Below are 17,846 nucleotides of genomic sequence, written 5' to 3' on the forward strand. Positions count from 1 at the left end.
TGCACAATACAGCATGTTAGTGGTTATTTTTCATTTTATTTTACCTTTCATTTTGTAACTCTTATATTTGGGGGGGCGGGAGGGAGGGGGTCACTTTTATTCTCATGGTCAGGGTGACCTTATTACACTTGCCTTTAAATGTTTCCAGATTATTTACAAGTTATTCTAAGAAGGCTTGCCTGACATAATTCATGCTCTTCTAAATTGCACTGGGCAAATTCAGAAAACAAGACTGTTTCCAAAAAAGTATAGATATCTACTCCTGCTAGGTATGACAATTACTATATCTATACATAAAATTTAAAATACGCACATTTTAGGTCACATTCAAACATTTACAGTACATGGTATACATAAAAGGGTGAAATATTTCAACATTAATGTCTTGCTGAAAGACACTGACTATTTGATTTTTGCAAACATCTAAATCAAGAGAATATTGATTTTTTTTCTTATTAAATTGACATTATGAACTTTTAAATAGATATACATTTTGTTTGCAACTTGCAATAAAATTTAAATTCCAAACAAACAGTCCATTTTGGGAAAAATACACAGGAGAAATTCTAGGTATTTAAACCAATATTCTCAACTCTTCCAGTTGTATGCATCTTATTACTCCAGAGGGGCTAGTGCTTAGATGTCAGAGTCAGTGTAGAGGACACTCGGAAGATCTGGGGGAGCATATTACTCAGCTGATAAAACATTTCCTCAGATATAGTCTATAAAAATGAAGACACAAGAAAACATTGATTTGGTTGCTATAATTTGGATAAATCAAACCATTCTCCCGAGGTTCCCCGCTCCCGCCAGTACTTTATTTGGTATTGGAGCCTTATAGCAGCAGGTCTACCATCCAGATGAAATTTCTAGCCACTCATGTTATAACTAATACCCTACTTGAATTGCAGGATGATCTTCAAGTAACTGTGGCTGAGTTGTGGACAAAACATTGGGGGGGGGAAATCACAGAAAACTAATAATGGAACTTTATTAATAGTGGTAATTTGGAAAAGCTAGAGTAAACCTATTTATTTAAGAAAAAATTGCTGGAATGATATAAACATTCAAATATTATGTTATGCCTGCTAATTTTTTTTTTGGTAACCAGACATTTTGCTGCAACTATTACATTCATTAACCAAAAAAAGTGACCGGTACAATATAAAATGCAGAAGACTAAAAGTCTTAACAACTGCTATAGAAATCAAGTCCAATCACTTTAGTCTTTTACATTTTACAGGCATTGAATGTTATTACTGCACTAACTGCATACTCAAAATGTACGCAAAATTATGGACTGTGCAAAATAAGCTAATTAAAATCAAAATTGCAGTGGAAGGTTAATACTGCGGGATTCACAATATCGTGAATGAAGTAGGGCCTTAGCGATAACTGAATTCTAGTTATTAGTAGGACAAGACCTACTTAGGAATATTGTCCTGTATTTATATTAGTAAAATTATCCATTGAAAGAGGATTTCTTCCTCCAGTCACTGACACACTCTTAAGTAGATCTAGCATAGTGCTTATCATGGTTACAGATAGGTGTTTCACTCTCTGAATTCCAAAATTAGATCTGACTTTGCTAGTAGTTTATTCTTGGTTCTTGCTGCCTACATGCTTACAACTTTGTGTGTTTTGACAAGTAATTTTTAAAAAAACTTATGAATACTCTTCCAAATAATACTTCCTGTTCCAGTTAACTTTGAAATGTATATTACTTTCAGGGCCAGAACAAATGAACAAAACTTAGCCCTGATCACAACTTTTGGAGGACTTCCTGCTTCTTAAGATCCAGAATTCTAAATTTAAACAGTTTGGTAGTTATAAACAAACAACTTCATAGTTCTAGTGCATGTCTTTTGGGGCCTGATCCTGTGCCACTGAAGTAAAGGGGAGTTGTCACTGATTCGGTGGGAGCATAAATGGGCTCTTGACCCACTAACTTTCGAAGATGCTGAAGAAGACCAGCTGAAAACTTAAGTCATTTAAGCTTACACTCCATTCTTTCCAAAGAAACTAGCAGTAAAAACACACCTTTATATTAATGGTAAATATGTATCCTCTAAAACACTGAATTCTTTGACTCCAGTTATCTGATGTATCATTATTATATCTGTTTAATAACAGACACATCCTATAACATCTCCTATCTGAGGCTGGCAAAAGGTAGTTCAAACATTAAGTATCACAACACCTCTAAAGCGTATGTTATTCCCAATTTACAGATGGGAGAACTAAGGCACAGAGGTTTTAAAAAAAGACAAAAAACAAAAACAAAAAAACCCCAGTTAAAGATTAAACAGAAAGGTTAAGGCACAGAGGGAAACAGAACCCAGATTTGTCATCACGAGACCACTGTTCTATTTTTGTCTTCTAGGTCATATTAGGAGTTAATTTCTCAATTTAACCTACCTGTGGTACCAGAAATTGTACGGTCCGAGAAATTCCTCCATCCCATGAAGCCATTTCCATCATGAAGCCTAGAAGACAACATTCATAGATTTACACTATATGCATTATTTTTCCCTTTTTAACGACATTTATCAGAGCGTGGTATAAGTTTACATATATACTTATGATTTCAGCCACCTGGTGGGAGCTGCATAAACCAGATCAGCACCTCTGAAACCTTAGTATTCACTAGCCCCGCCAACCTGCTGGTTCAAATCTCTGATCAGTCTGGAGATCCTGATCCACTATGGAGAACACAATTCTAGTCTTGAAATGCATGAAGGTCCAGCTCTTGAGCAATTTGCACAATCTGGTGCTAGTCAATATGGATCTTCAGCAGGCATCAGAAGATACTTCCTGGATCTGTATTATTTTGACAGCTTGCTTTCAACAACTAGCTATCCTCTATATATAACTCTGGTGTGACCACACCTGGAATATTGAATTTAGTTTTGGGCACTCTAATACCAGAAATATATTGACAGACTGGATGTAGTTTGGAGAAGGGCAATAGAAATGGGCAGGAGGAACTGATTTGTGAGGAAAGAGGAAAACATGTAGATTGGCTAGGTGATAACTCAGTGTTTCTAGGACAGGGGTTCTGAAACTATGGCCTATGGACCAGTACAGGTCCACAACACCACACTGCTGACAAAAATGCATTAAACTCTCCTAATAGTATTTCTCTATGTTGCTGCCATAGAGATGTTGTGCAAATGTGGGTGAGCATATGGCCCCCACCCAGAAGAAACTGGCTAACCTCTAGTGCAGGGGGCATAACATTCAACAAATATTTGAAGGGCTTGAACAGCAAAGATGGAGTGAAATTATTTAAATGGAGGGCGCAGGAATACAGCCAATAGTAATAGAGAATATTAGGGAAAAGCTGAGTCTAAATATCAGGAAAATTCCTGCTCATTGACCTCTGAAATAATCTCCAAAAAGTTTAGTAGAAGCTCAATTGTGTGGGTCATTTAAAAAGAAAACTGGACAAGATACAGGAAAATATACTGGGAGGAAACAATCCTGCACTGGCAGACAGATGTCTTGATGATATCTTTTTCCATCTCTGTCTTCTAGACTTAGACCTGGTCTACACTAGACATTTACATTGATGCAGCTATGCATCTCAGGGATGCGAAAAATCAACCCCCCTGGGAAACAATCTATACCAACCTAACCCTCTGTGTAGACAGCTCTTCTGTCCACCTAGCTAACACCTCTCACGGAAGGTGGATTATTGATGCCCACAGGAGAATCCCTCCCATTGGCATAGATAGTGTCTACACTGAAGTGCTTACAGCAGCGCAGCTGTAGCGCTCAAATGTAGACAAGCCCTTATACGGCTTTTTCCCCCTCTTTTTTAGAATACAGCATCGTGTGTTCATTTTTTAAAAAGCGAAGAAAATAGAACACACACACACATTAATGTTAAAGTTGTCCCAAATGATTCAAAATTACTTCTAACGCTCTATTTTGAATTCCTCACATTTTTCATCTCTTTTGCAATACAGTATATAATTATAAGTGATTTCTGCTGACAGTGAATAGTGACAGGAGAATAGGTGAAGCGCGCACTAACCTTTGACACACTTAAACACAAGCTCTGCTCTCTTTAAGCACCACGGTATAGTCATTTCCTTAAAAAAGAAAATCTAATTAAATTTGTTGAAGTTAATAAAATATAACACAAGCTGCAAATGGTAGTTCAAGACAATGTTTTTCCATTGGGTCTTTAATGTTTTCATGTTTATCTTATTCCAATATCTTTATCGCTCCCATATTGTCTATACAGTTTCTGGCGTTATGAGCTTCCACACTTGCTCATTTGCTGAACACAATTTTCTCTGCTTTCTAGTTCTCTTTTTAAGCGGAGGCCTCTCTCAAAACTCTCAGGCCACAGATCACATTTGTCAATGCTGTTTATTGAGCTGTTCACTCTTTTCAAATAGTATCATACACACAGAATACTTAGTTTTCCAAAGCATTCTGGAAATGTTTATTGTTATGGATTTCCACAAAAACTCAGCTACTGCTTTATTAGCTATGGCCCTCATACTATGGCCATTGGCATACTAAAAATGCCTTGGGCAGATAGGTCTTGTGTTGGGGTTGGATTTATATCACAAAATAAATTAAATAATTCAAGTGATACAGATACAAGAAGAGATGGAGAAAGAATTCTAATCTTAAATTAAATACCAAGATTAGGTACGGTAACTTGCACCGATAAAGTTTCCCAAGAGGCATGGTTAATAGGGATGTGTCAAATTTGAGATCTAAATAAAAGTATAAACACTTGGGAAGATCACATGGATTTAGGACATTCTTTGGAGTGTAAGCCAAGGAAAGGATTACAAATGAGATACGAATAATATTCTCCATGGCAGATATAAACGTCAATTTTATTAACATTATTTAAAAGGAATTCCTATGATTCACACTCTGGAACTTCAAAAGATAAGCACTTCCCAGTATGAATGAACTATGCATATAAAAATGAACTTGTCATTCTATATACCCTTCCAAATTTCCAATTTAAGCACTTTTGTATTCCGTAAAACCAGCAAATGGTTCTAAATCTGCACAGTGTAAATGACAGATTATTAAACACCACACAGAGCATCTTTACAGCAGAAAAAAAAATCAGCCTTATTTAAAAAGTATCAAAACTTCTGATCATTGGATAATACAAATACAGTTCACCCAATACATGGCCTACTCTACATACAGTGGATCTTTATTAAAAAAAAAAATTTAAAAAAAATCGAATGGAGGTAGAACCAACATCGTAAAATGGAAACATTTAAAAGCAATTTTCTCATGATGCAAATCCTTAGCATCTGTTTCCTTTGCCCTTAGGTTATGCAACACATGAATCAGATAGCACAATGCTGGACAACAGAATATATATTTTTTCAAGTTTTCCGGAAGAAATACTGGGTCTTCATTGTAATTTATCTGCCTACACAGGCTGTCTGTCACATGTAAGGTAGGCGTTTTTTGGTGGTTTTGATCCCTGTTTTGGCCTAGATTAAAAACCAGTGTCTAAAAAGAAAGGTCCTGTTGACCTGAAGGCAAATTAGCAGTAGATTTGCAGTCAGTAAGGTCAAAAAAGAGTTGATGCCTTAAAAGGACCTACTGAAGAAGTAGGATATGACACCAGTTCATGGACAGAGATAGAGGAGTACAAAGGGTAAGCGCTGTGGGCACTCACAAATTACAGATTGAACACAGAATGCCAATGAATTAAACCCACAAAAATTCATATATGGATTAGAACCTGAATCATTACTGTCATCTTTAAAAGTGATGTACTTATGATTTCACTATGTTATTAGGTTATTTTTAACATGCAAAGAGTATTCTACTACTGCTCATAAGGCTGCTCAGACTAGATGGGCAGGGTCCTATGTGCAGGTGTATGGTAGGAAAGATTCTATCATTCTGGGTTGAGTTTTGATTAGTGTCCCTCTAGTGAGGTACAAGAACTGTTCAGGGAGCTTTGGTCTGCAGTCAGTAACCATGATCCCATCCCTGTCTAGCCCTCTAAAACCTATAAAAAAGGAGCTGAATATTAGTAGGAGGGCCATTGACTAGGAATTTGTTCCCTTGCTGGTCCAAGACAGTCCAAAATTGTTGTCCTATAGAATATGCTGTAAGCCTTATCTATACACACACATTTCTATCTGAAAGAGACAGCAATCAGTGGCACTAGTCACATGTGTAAAGTTAAGCAGGTTGTGACAGCTTGCACCCTTATGTTCACCACTTTTAAAAGATCATGATACATTTTGAACAAAGTATGCCTTGTGAGGTTTCATTTGAAAGTTCATAATCTGCTGAACATTATTGTCCTGGTAAAATGTGTGGCAACATTGTATTTAAAGTTATAAGCCTCTACTGTAGGACTTTACTGAGACATGCTCTTAAGTTTAGAAAAGCAGGCACAAACCAGTTCCTCAGAGACAAAGGCAAACTGAAACCACAAGTAGGTGTCAACAAAATCAAATGGACTAAACTCATTAAGTGGCCATTCTTTGGCAGGAAGAAGGGTGAGAGAGAAATTTACATCTTGGCAATGAAACAGTGGAAAATCCCCATGCAAACAGACTGTCACCTCAGCAGATGATTTTCAAAGAAATAGAAATACATAAGAAAGCAGATCAGAGGCCCCAAAATATTCCTTCTCTCTCTCTCTATCCACAATAACTATAACACCTAAAGAACAAAGAAACAGCTTTGAACTGTGGGGAGGAATCCTGTCTGGGAAGGCGTTCAGCTGGTAACACTACTAAAGCACGTTGTGAGATAAATTTTTGTTTTGAATTCACTTAGCTTGATGAATTAGGTATTAGTTTGCATGTTACCTTTTATTTCTTTGTAGCCAACTCTGACTTTTATGCCTCATTACTTGTAATCACAATCTATCTTTCTGTAGTTAATAAAACTGTTTTATTGTTTTGGGTAAACCAGGATGTGTTTGGATTGAAGTGTTTGGGAAGCTCCATTTGAGATAAGATTTGTGCACATCATTTTCTATTAATGAAAAAAGATGGACTTTCTATGAGCTTGTGTTGTCCCCAGAAATGTACATTTTGTACTGCCCAGTACCCGCCTGGACAGTACAAAATGTACATTTCTGGGGACAAGTCTGGGAGTGGGAATTGCTGGTGTCATTCTGCAATGTAATTCAGGAGTGGCTGGCTAAAAGCACTCAAATAACTCTGCTGGGAGTAATTTACATGCTAGAGGCTGTGTGTGAACAAGGGTGGGAGTGGTTGCTCTTACAGCAAAGCAGTGTAAAAGGCACCCTAGGTTGGAGAATTGAGGGGGCACAGCTGTCCATCAGTGTAGATTGTACCCTGGGTAATGTCACACAGGTGCTTAAGTCTTCACAGCATCAGGCCCCGCAAGGGCTAAAAAAAGAGGGTGAAGTCCTAAAGTCTCTAAGCAATTCTCAGTCAGGCAAAAGTCCAGTTAATTTCAGCAAGTTTGCCTTAGTAAGATAATCAGGCTTTGGCTACAGTAGGCATACTTTGACTAAATGCCAATTTGTTTAGCTGTCATATATATATATAGGATGGAAATGAGGAGTTGGAATGGTTTCCACACACCCAAAAATCTGCTGTAGTACAAAAACTATACAAACATAGCCAGTTTATGCTACAGATTGTAAGTCTCCTCCATTTATACTTTTTGGACTTTTCAAAAAATGTTCCGCATCAATGTAATGGTCACAAAAGACACCTGACTGACAGCCCTGAGGAGTTTTCTGGTTTTCTATAGAACAGTAATACAAGGCAACAGCAATGGCCCCTCTGCTCAGATTACCAAACAAAGGTGCCAGTTGTGGTGTTTTTAGTGATGAAATGTAAACACCTATCCATTAGGAAATGGTATAAAGTTTTCTTAGTTTATTCAGGACACAGAACAGGCATGGGTTTGCACGCGTGGAAATCCACAGAATATACTTTTTTTAAAAACCAACATCATTATTAATAATTATTTGTATTGCCATGTCACCAAGGGCCCTAGTCATGGACTGGGACCAATAGGCACAAGGGAAACAGTAAAACCAACTTTTTTTGGGACAGTCATTCGCTTTATATGAAGTCCCAAAACCAGTAAAAAAAGAAGTCATCCTTCATTCAGTTTAATAAACTCCATGCAGTCGCTGAGTTATAAAAATCCATCTATAAAAGGGGATTTTTTTTTGTGCAGAACAATAAAGAAAGCTCCTGATTAATGCCTGTCACAATGAAACATCTCAACATCTCTGCAGCTGTGCTCCTGGTTAACCACTTTACAAAAAATTTTTATACGTAGGTGGTAAATACAACTTTTGGAAACCTTGTTTTCTAAGTCACCAAGTTCAGATTAATTTTCAGTAACCTGATATTGTTCAATTTTCCCTCTAAACGTGTTACAAAAGATGCATGTTTTAAATTAGGTCAGCCAGCTGCAGTAGATTGTTTGTTTGTTATCAACAGTTCCAATTCAAATCAAGGATGAATATATAGTTTTGCCCAAATAACTACCAGCATGGTGTGTGTCTAAGTTTATTCTGCAAATGCTTAAGCCAGAAAACCAATACAAAAAGGGATATAAAAGAAATTAGCATTTAAGAATCTAAAAAGCTATGTGTTCATTCAATGTTTTAAACTAGAATACCATTAGAAAACAGAATACAAGGGCAGAGTTGTGGTTTTTTTAATTATACAACTGAAAAGAAAAACCGAACTAAAATGTTGAAGAAAACCCACAAAATATATTATAAGAATCAACTGATGCCCGCCCTCCCTCCCTAATTAAAACCTAAGACTCAAGTTATGATAACCAGTCTACATGAGTAGACTTATGCCTGCATAGATCACTTCAGATTAGCAGTCTGAATGAGTAATTTCAGAATAAATGTTTATACCAGAAAGAAATAAGGTTGCAATTTTAAGAGAATTAATTATCTAGTTCTAAACTTTTAGGTTGAAGTATATACTTATGCACAACCTATTCTGAGAGTTTCCAAACTTTTGCAGAATTAAATCTTTTACAATAGTAGGCCTGGATCCTACAAAGGAATCTGTGCAGACCCTATGTCTTTGTGGAGTGCCTTTAAGTCACAGATACTCTGCATGCATGTAAGGATCCCTACTTTTGATTTATTTGCAGAATTAGCCTACGGTCAGTCAGATTTATTAGTAGTTTCTTAAGAAGAAATACTCAATGCTGAAAGTTCCATTTCAAGTTAGGTTGCTTTTCCTTTTTTTTAAAACTTGAGCCTCCTGTACTATCTTCAAATAAATAGAACACAGATCCAAACAGTGCTAGTATGCTCTAATTTTTTTCATCTACTCTCTTTTCAACCAGCATAATGGAAAACTGGGAGTGTGGCACAGCTATTGTAGACCTTTCTCAATTAGACCAGCAGATCTAGGAATATGTTACCTTTCTGAATGCAAATATAGAGGTTAGATGAGTAGAGGGCAAGGGGTTGATTTGTTTGTGCTTACCTCTGACATATCGTGTACCAATAGGAGAGGGATGCTAATTGTAGTAATATCATGTGTACAGCAAACTTTGAGAATATTTCTGAGGCCCATGATCGCAGGATCCCGAGCAGTAATATTACCTGACCTTACATTGTCATCCACACAGAGATGAAAAGCAACATGAATTTCAGAAAGATTTGAATGGCGTGTGATGTAAAATTCTCCTGCAGAATAATGAAACAGATAATGAACAGATAAACTATCCTGCTAGTAATCTATACAAAATATAAACGTATACAACAAACATCAAAGCATGCTGGGAATGACCGTGTAAATGTTTTAATATTAATGGTCTGAATCTGATGTGGCGTGTAATGGTCCTTTATAAAATAAAATCAATTGCTGTACTTAATTACTGTTATTTTAAAGACACAAGGCAAAATGTGCCCATGTAATCTAGATCAGAAGCTATAAATAAGGAGAGAAGACACAAACAAATGTAAAAACCTGTGGAATAGTGACACCCCTTCCCTGTTCACACTGATCCCAAGACACATTTCCATGCTTTGCCACTGTATTTAGTTGGCATCACAAAGATCTGGTGTAATAAGGCATGATAGTGCCAATATAGACAGATATGATCTATATGTGGTAGAAAACGTCAGAGGAGAAAAAAAATAAGAGAGGAGGTGTAACAGTGAAAAACATATACGCAAGCACTGAAGTGCAGACAGATGTGGGAGGCGGAAATACCCAAAATGGATGGGTTAAAATAAAGGCTATGGAAAAGCCTGTGGGAAAGGATAGTGGGTTATCTAACTGAGGAATGTACAGGAAGATGAAGCAGGTTATCAAAGAGTATCAGAATTTAAAAGAATATGTAGTAATGGGGGATTTTAAATACTCAGATTTGTTTAAAAAGTGCCTAAAAGCAATTTGTCAAAAGGTATTTTTAGACTTGGTGGAACACAGTTTTAATTCCAAAAGTGGAGGAAGCAATGAGGGGCAATGGAATCTTGGATCTGATATTAGCCCACAAAGTAACAGAGCTGAAGATGTGAGGAAATTTGGGGGATAGCCACCACAAAAAATTAAGATGCTGATCCAACTAAGAGATCCACTGGGTATAGCCCCACTGAAGTCAAGAGGGCAATGTCTGGAGGGGCCCTCTTGCATGAATCTTGTTGCAGGATCAGGACCTAATTATAAAGATGGGATACAGAAAGCCTCATTAGGACACAATTTTCATGAACAAAATGTTTCAAAATGAAGGATATTGTAAACAGTGTAAAAGCATCTAATACACCAGCTGGAAAGTGGAGAGGAAAAAAAGGGCAGAATTTAACACTACTGCCCTATCACAACTCATATAAAATACAAAGAAGATTTTTAAAGTGGCTGAAGGAAAGGCATGTGAATGAACTGGAATACCAGAAAGTTATAAAGGGAATGAAAGAATGATTAACAGAAAGTACAGGTAGGTTCAGTCCAAAAATAAATAAATAAATAAATACAGTTATAAAGTAAAGGCCGCAAAAGGAAAGAATGCCTGTGATGGGAGGTGGCAAGGGAAATAAGAAAGTTCGAGAGAAGCCCTTTAGTTCTGGTAGGCTAATTTCAAGATAATTCTGTGCTTACACAAAATGAGGGAGAAATGTTATTCTCCCTGTAGGGCTGGTCTACACGCAGTTTGTACATTCATTTAAGTGCACTGGTTTAGAAACAGTTTTTGTGAAATCAGTACAACAGCCACCCCTCCCCCCAGCCCTCTAGTGTGGACATCTATATCAGTTTCAGTGTCTTTTAGCTTAAGTTTGCTTGTAATTAAACTAAACTGATTAAAGACACCCACTGAATGTCCACATTGGGGACTACCCTGATTTAACTAAATATATTTCTAAACTAGTGCACAAATTGTGTGTAGATGTTCAAATCATTTCTACAGAAACTTTTCTTAGTAATGGGACAACCCATACAGAGAAGCAATGAGAGATTTTCTCCTGAAGCTCCTGGTTCAATAAAGTATTTAAGAATATGCTTAATTTTAAGAGTATGAGAAGTCCCATTGACTTCAGTGGAATGACTCATTTGCTTAAAGTTAAGATTTACTTAAGCTTAATGCTTAAGAGCTTTGCTGGCTCACAGCAATAGTGACTAGAATCAATTATTTTGAAAGAGAATTGTTTTCTGAAAATATTTCAATACTCCCTCAAATATTCTAAATGGGTTGTTTTTATTTGCAAAATAAATCTTGGGTACAGAGTGATTAAGTGACTTTACCAAAGTCACATGGTGAGACAGTGGCAAAGCTGGGAATAGAAACCAGATGTCCTGACACCATGACCTGTGCCTTAGCCACAAGAACATCCCTCCTTTCCGATACAGGGCAAGTTGTGTTTAGTTTCTAATTTATGCTTTGAATTTAGAGCTAGAAAAATATGTATCTATAAACCACAGTCTGCTTTAAAAAACAAATACAGATACCCGACAATAGTACTCACCAGGCAAAATATTTGACTGATTTCGTTCAATATTCTTGGACTTATCTTCATTTCCACTATTTCTGTTTACTGAATCTGTATGTAATGTAAACATTAAATATATTGTATGTAAGCTATTTATTATATTAGCCTTGGTAAACTGAAATGTAATATTTTTACTCATTACATTTTAAGACTTTAGGAACTGATCCAAAACCAACTGAAATTAATGGGAATCTTTTTATTGACTTTAGTAGGCTTTGGATCAGATCCTAAATGCAAAATCATCTCTTTGACTTAGCTTTCACGGAGCAGTCCTTTATTTAGGAACACCCCAAAAAACAAATGCTCCAAAATATAATAAACCAGAATGCTATAAACTTAAAGCTATTTCTCCCAAACAGAGTTGGAAGGAAGAAAGAATGTTATTACTATATTTAAATACTGTACTTGTAAGGCACTCAGATACTATCGTGTTGGGGCCATATAAATATAGTCACTCTAGGCTCTTAAAACTGCCCTCTCATCCCTTTTTCTCCTATTTCTCATTTAGTTCTATGGTCTTAATTTTCTAAAGTCACAGTAGAGTCTTTCAGATAAGAGGAGAGCAGTAACTTGATTATTTTTATTTGCAAACAGGAACATAAATGTTTATGGAAGTTTATTTTTATGATTTAACATTTTACCGTGCATTTTATATAAAAAGAGTTTAAAGGGAGTATAAAAATAAGAAAACAATATAATGATTTACTACATTAAATGAGTTATTTCCTTGTATCATAAGGAAAATTATGAAGATGTTCACAGAAAACCGGAAGTGATGAAAATACTGAACTATTTTCGTAAGATTGTCTATTACAACATGCTGGTTCCTAAAGGAAAATAGTTTCTCTATATACTTTTATGAGCCTACTCACGTTACTGACTCACTTAAACCACATACGTACTTCTTTGTATGAAAACAAAAGTACGCGTACTGCCTCAACAGCATGTGGTAGAAGACTTCCTGTCATTTTGTGCAATCTCTTAGCCACTTGTAAATACAAGGTATAGTGGTAGAATGATCCACTTCCTTCTACTCCCCATGTCAGTCAGGATATTCTCTTCTTTACTACCCAGTGGCTGTGAAGAAAAAATTAGTAACTCCTTCCACTACTGAAATTTCTACATCTTTAGATAGAGAAAATAAAAAAATAAATCAGACTTATCATTTGTCCATTGCTATGGGCAGGGCTTAAATTAGTGAAAGGGAGAAAGTATAGCATTCCATAACCTTTTCCAAGGTCCCATTTTGTGCACCAGAATCACAGATTTTTTTTTTTAAAGTCTTTATCTATTAACTGATGCCACATTGTATGCCCGAGTTTAGAGACTGACTGGAACAATAATTCTAAAAAGACCAATGCCTCTAAAACTTATTCAGTGCAACAGAGTAAACATTATCAGAGAAGTCAATTACTCTTTCCTTACTACATAACAGATATTTGATCCTGTCTTTCAGAGATCTCTGAAGATTTAATAAGTGTCAAGAAGAGAAAGGATTTAACAGATTGTTTTTCTGCCTACATACAAACCTTTAAAGAGACTAATTAAAAAGAGAATTAGCTGAATTACTGCTACAAAGCAAAGTAAAAGTAACATGTTGGAGAACACGGAAACCCCTAATGTTTCTGTCTTCTCTGAGTTTTCCAGCTTTCTTTTACTGCAAATGTTGTAGGTTAGTTATAGACAATCACAGTTTGATGGACCCTTTATGCGTCAAGAGACAGAAGTGATCTAATAACTATTGCGTACTTATATAGCACTCTTCCCTCTCCCTAGATCCCAAGGTGTTTTATGGAGGTACATCCACATTTTACCTATATGGAAACTGAGGTACAGAAAGGTTAAGTGATTTGCCCTTATAGACACACAGACGCACAAAGCATTTAGTCACAGATACGTTCTATTTCAAGAAAATAATTTTGATTGCCACTAACCATGCTGTCTTTTTGACTTACTGCTGCGTTGTGCTCTAGCATAAAGTACAACCTGTTGCACAATGTCAAGCTGCTCTTGAATCCCAGGAAAATGGAAATCTGTGCATTCTTGACAAACTGTTGCAAAATCTAAAAGAAGATAAGTTTAAAACATAAGTTGCAGCTTTTGTCTGTGAATGTTATATAATTTTGTGCTAATACCCTATCAAGCTAGTGAGAATAGCAAACTATGCATCTACTGTGCTCCACTTTAAATTCAAACAATTTACAAGAAAGTTAGAACATTTTTTAAATAAATGGGTTATTTAAAAAGGAAATCTTCAAAGAATGATGTTGCATACCAAGTAACCCTAAAAGACCATGCCTGAACCTAACAAATACTGTGTGCATAAATTAGTTTTTTCTCTTATTTTGTAAGACATAAATTTGAATGCTGTAATCTCATTTGTTGGTACCTACTGTAAAAATTTTAGTGAAAAGTGTCAGAGTATTAGTTACCAACCACTGGTATGACTTCTAGTGTAAAAAGTTGTGTGCTGCACACAAAATGAATTAATAGATAAATTTCTCACACAACATATCTAGGAAACCAGAATCAGAATGCTAGTCCTTCAGCTCCTAAAACACAGACCTTACAACTACAGAAGTGTGTCCCTAGCTGGTAGCAGATTCCTTAGCCTTTCCCTAAATCAACATTACTGTTAATATTTCAGAGATGCATCAAGGCCCCATTTTGCTAGGTGCCGCCACCCTCCCCCGCCTACAGAGTAAGAGATTGATCCCACCCAGAAGACCTTAATATCAAAGGCCCATCTTTCAAAACTACTCACACATCTTTAACTTTATTCACACAAGTAGTTCCACTTCTTTCAATGGGACTACTCATATGATCAAAGATAAGGATTTGGAAGTGTATGCAGGGCACAACAGAACTACTCATGGGCTTAATGTGAAGCATGTGTATAAAATATGGGCAGTACTGGGGCTAAATAAGCAAGGATATCAAAGTAAGTTATAAGACAATTTATCTTGTACAGCACTGAGCACATTGTCAGCCCTAAACCAGTAACATGGCCCTGGTCCCACAATGTTTAATGCCTGGGCAGACTGCTATGCATGTATGGAGCACACTTCAGTGAGGCTCTACACTCCACTTGTAGGTTTATGTTGCAGGATCAGGGCCTAAGTATTTTCCTCCAATCCCTCACTAAATAAAAGTCACAAGGTTCAGATTTTTATTTGTTATTAAAAGCAAACTGAACAGGAAAATATCTTCAAAATTTGTAGAGTGCATGTGGGTGCTTTTGCTATTATTAGTTAAATGAGGAAGTTAATGATTGAAAGGTAAGGTATTAAGCATTTTTGTCTGTTTATGTACCTTGTTGACCTCCAGGGCATGTGTCCTTGTTAATCTTTTTAGGAGGGTTTTTGGGAAATAGAATGTTTCTTTAGAAGTACTTTTTAGGCAGAAGATGTTTTTCCTCATTTTTCCCCCTTAGCTCTAAGGTCTAATTAGTTGTGCTATATATGGTGAAAGTTGTTGCTTTTTTTAAACTTTGTTTATTAGGACTTTTAAATAATTGTCCAGGATGTTTTTGGATTAGGACAGGCAGCTTTTCTTTTGTTTTGATAAACTGAAATAAGTAAACAATAAAAACAATTACTGAGAGTATAAAATATATGTTTAGGATATGAAGCAGCCTAGAATTAGTAGTAATGGCAATTATGTCATGCTGCAATTTCTGCTGCTACTCTGTTTTTATTCTCTTGGAATACTTTACTTCTCACTGGAAGTATTTTTTTAAGGAAAGGATATGACAGGATGTCAGGGACAGGAGACCCAACCAGAAACAGTGGTTCTGGCCAAAACAAACAGTTGAAATGTAAACATTTTTGTACTGAATGTCAGGAGGAAGCTGGGAGACGTCTGTAATGTGGTTCAGAGAAAGCCGATGTGGCCAAGATTGGAACGGGGGCAAATAAAATTTCAGCTGCCTTGCCCACAATGGCTAACCATTTATACAAGACTAACTATTTAAAAGGAGTGCTCTCACAACTCCTACCAATTCTGTTTTCTGGAACAGAAAGCACATACAACTTTCATTGACTTCCACTCAAATTTGGGGTGCTCAACACTTCTGAAAGCCAGGCCTATTTACGTTAGATGCCTAAATATAGATTTTAAAGCCTAGTTTTGGGCACCCAACTGTGAAAACCTTGATCTCTGTAAAAGTGCAGCACACTCTGGAAATACTATTATTATTAAGAAGTTCAAAAGTGGCTGGTCCTCCACTAAGTACATGCTGCTCTAAGGATATATCTGTGCTACAGCAACACAGCTGCAGCTCTTCCATTGTAGTGCAAACACTACAGCATCAGAAGGGATTTTTTTCCTGTCGCTGTAGTAACTCCACTCCTCGAGAGAAGGTAGCTAGGTCAACACAAATTCTTCCATTGTCCTAACTGCAACTACAGTGGGAGTTAGGTAAACCTAACTATGTTGCACAGGATGTGGAATTTTTCTCAGCCCTGAGCGATGTAGCTAGATAGACCTAAGTTTCAGGTGAAGTCCAGGCCTAAGACATACAGATCAACGCTGTCAAGGGCTGTCAGCTCAAGCATCTGAGCTCGACTGTTAGAAAGCAAGGAGAGAACTGTGTATTTGAAAATGTTCAAGCTATTTGTGTTTACACTCAAGGCCCTGCACAACGCTGCCCCTCCCCATCTATCTATCCGTCCAGGTCTTTTTCACATTCATTCCTCCCATTTTGTTATCCTCTTTTTATGTCTTGTCTGATATTAGCATGTAAGTTCTTCAGGGGACGGATCATGTCTTTTTTTGCTAGGAGCCCCCCAAACAGATAACATTCAGGTATCATTACAAAAAAATTAGCTTTTATATATGCCATACAAATCACTTTGTTCTCCTAAACTAGTAGCATTCAAAACATGTTGAAAGGCAGAAGTATCTTATTTATATAGCAGAGAGCTTATCTGCTAAGTGGCCTGTGGACTAAGCTTGTGGCTTTGGAAGTCATTGGACGTATAATGCTGAAGGCAAGGGAGAGAGGAATCCAGACATTTAAGACTATTTTAGTACTATGTTGGAGGACAGAGATAAGCTGACACAAATTCAGCTACAAGATTTGAAATCTGTCATACAGAGAGAGAAATGGATGACTTGCAGTAAAATCAAGTTTTAATGGAAATACTTCTTTCTGAGAAGGGAGAGTAAAGTTTGCAAGAGTAACTTTGGTGTTCACTACCATGATGTCCAAATAAGAAGACTTACCTCTTTTGATGCCACTGTATGAACTGATTCGGTTGTCTACCAATAGAACCAGGCCACAAAGAGAAGTTGAATAGAGAGACAATGCAGTTTGAAGTCTGTGAAGTTTTACTCCACTTCGATGATTGCGTTTGTGCTTACAGAAGTCTAGTATATCAGCTCTTAATAATCTCAAATTATGCATGGTTTTCAACTGGGCTCCTGTGTGGAAATTCAGAGAGTGCTGAATACAAGTAACTTCAGATATATTACCATATAACAAAAGAGAGTGCTCATTGCTATCAGTTCTCCAATGCTCAAATGTGCATTGTGTATATGCGTGGCCAAGACATAGAATAGAGATACAACAAATAATCAAATGAGGGTAATGAGTAAAGTTCTCTTTTTTAGCATGTATAAAGGTATCAAGATTTTATATTACTGATAGACGCAATTTACAAGACTAAAGTGTATGATAAGAAAATGTATGTATGAAAAAGGAAGGTAAATCTAGGCCTCTAAAAAAGTCCCATCCCCCACAGAGAGACAGAGGATGACATATTGAGGTACATGTCAAACATAAAAAAAACCCAAAAAACAATTGCATAAACAAATGAAAACAGTTCATTTTAAATATTTAATTTTTGGTAGTTCTTTTTTGGAGGTTAATTCA

General features: G+C 36.5%; 1 protein-coding gene across 4 annotated transcripts in view; it reads right to left on the reverse strand.

Annotated features, from left to right (window-relative positions):
• Positions 1–17,846, reverse strand: part of FERRY3 (FERRY endosomal RAB5 effector complex subunit 3) — a 26,284-nt gene continuing 8,438 nt past the window's right edge. For all 4 annotated transcript variants that reach the window (XM_067530931.1, XM_067530929.1, XM_067530927.1 and 1 more), the window contains exons 8-14: positions 17,198–17,395; positions 13,906–14,034; positions 11,948–12,022; positions 9,468–9,670; positions 4,040–4,097; positions 2,419–2,486; positions 1–722 (exon numbers count right to left, since the gene is read on the reverse strand). In XM_067530931.1, coding sequence (XP_067387032.1) covers positions 630–722; positions 2,419–2,486; positions 4,040–4,097; positions 9,468–9,670; positions 11,948–12,022; positions 13,906–14,034; positions 17,198–17,395 — 824 coding nt within the window. In that variant the 3' untranslated portion in view covers positions 1–629. The remainder of the gene's footprint in view (positions 723–2,418; positions 2,487–4,039; positions 4,098–9,467; positions 9,671–11,947; positions 12,023–13,905; positions 14,035–17,197; positions 17,396–17,846) is intronic.

The sequence above is a fragment of the Emydura macquarii genome, unplaced genomic scaffold (genome assembly GCF_026122565.2).
Source record: "Emydura macquarii macquarii isolate MOO-44397 ecotype Brisbane River unplaced genomic scaffold, CSIRO-AGI_Emac_v2 contig_3122, whole genome shotgun sequence".
Classification (NCBI taxonomy): Eukaryota; Metazoa; Chordata; order Testudines; family Chelidae; genus Emydura; species Emydura macquarii.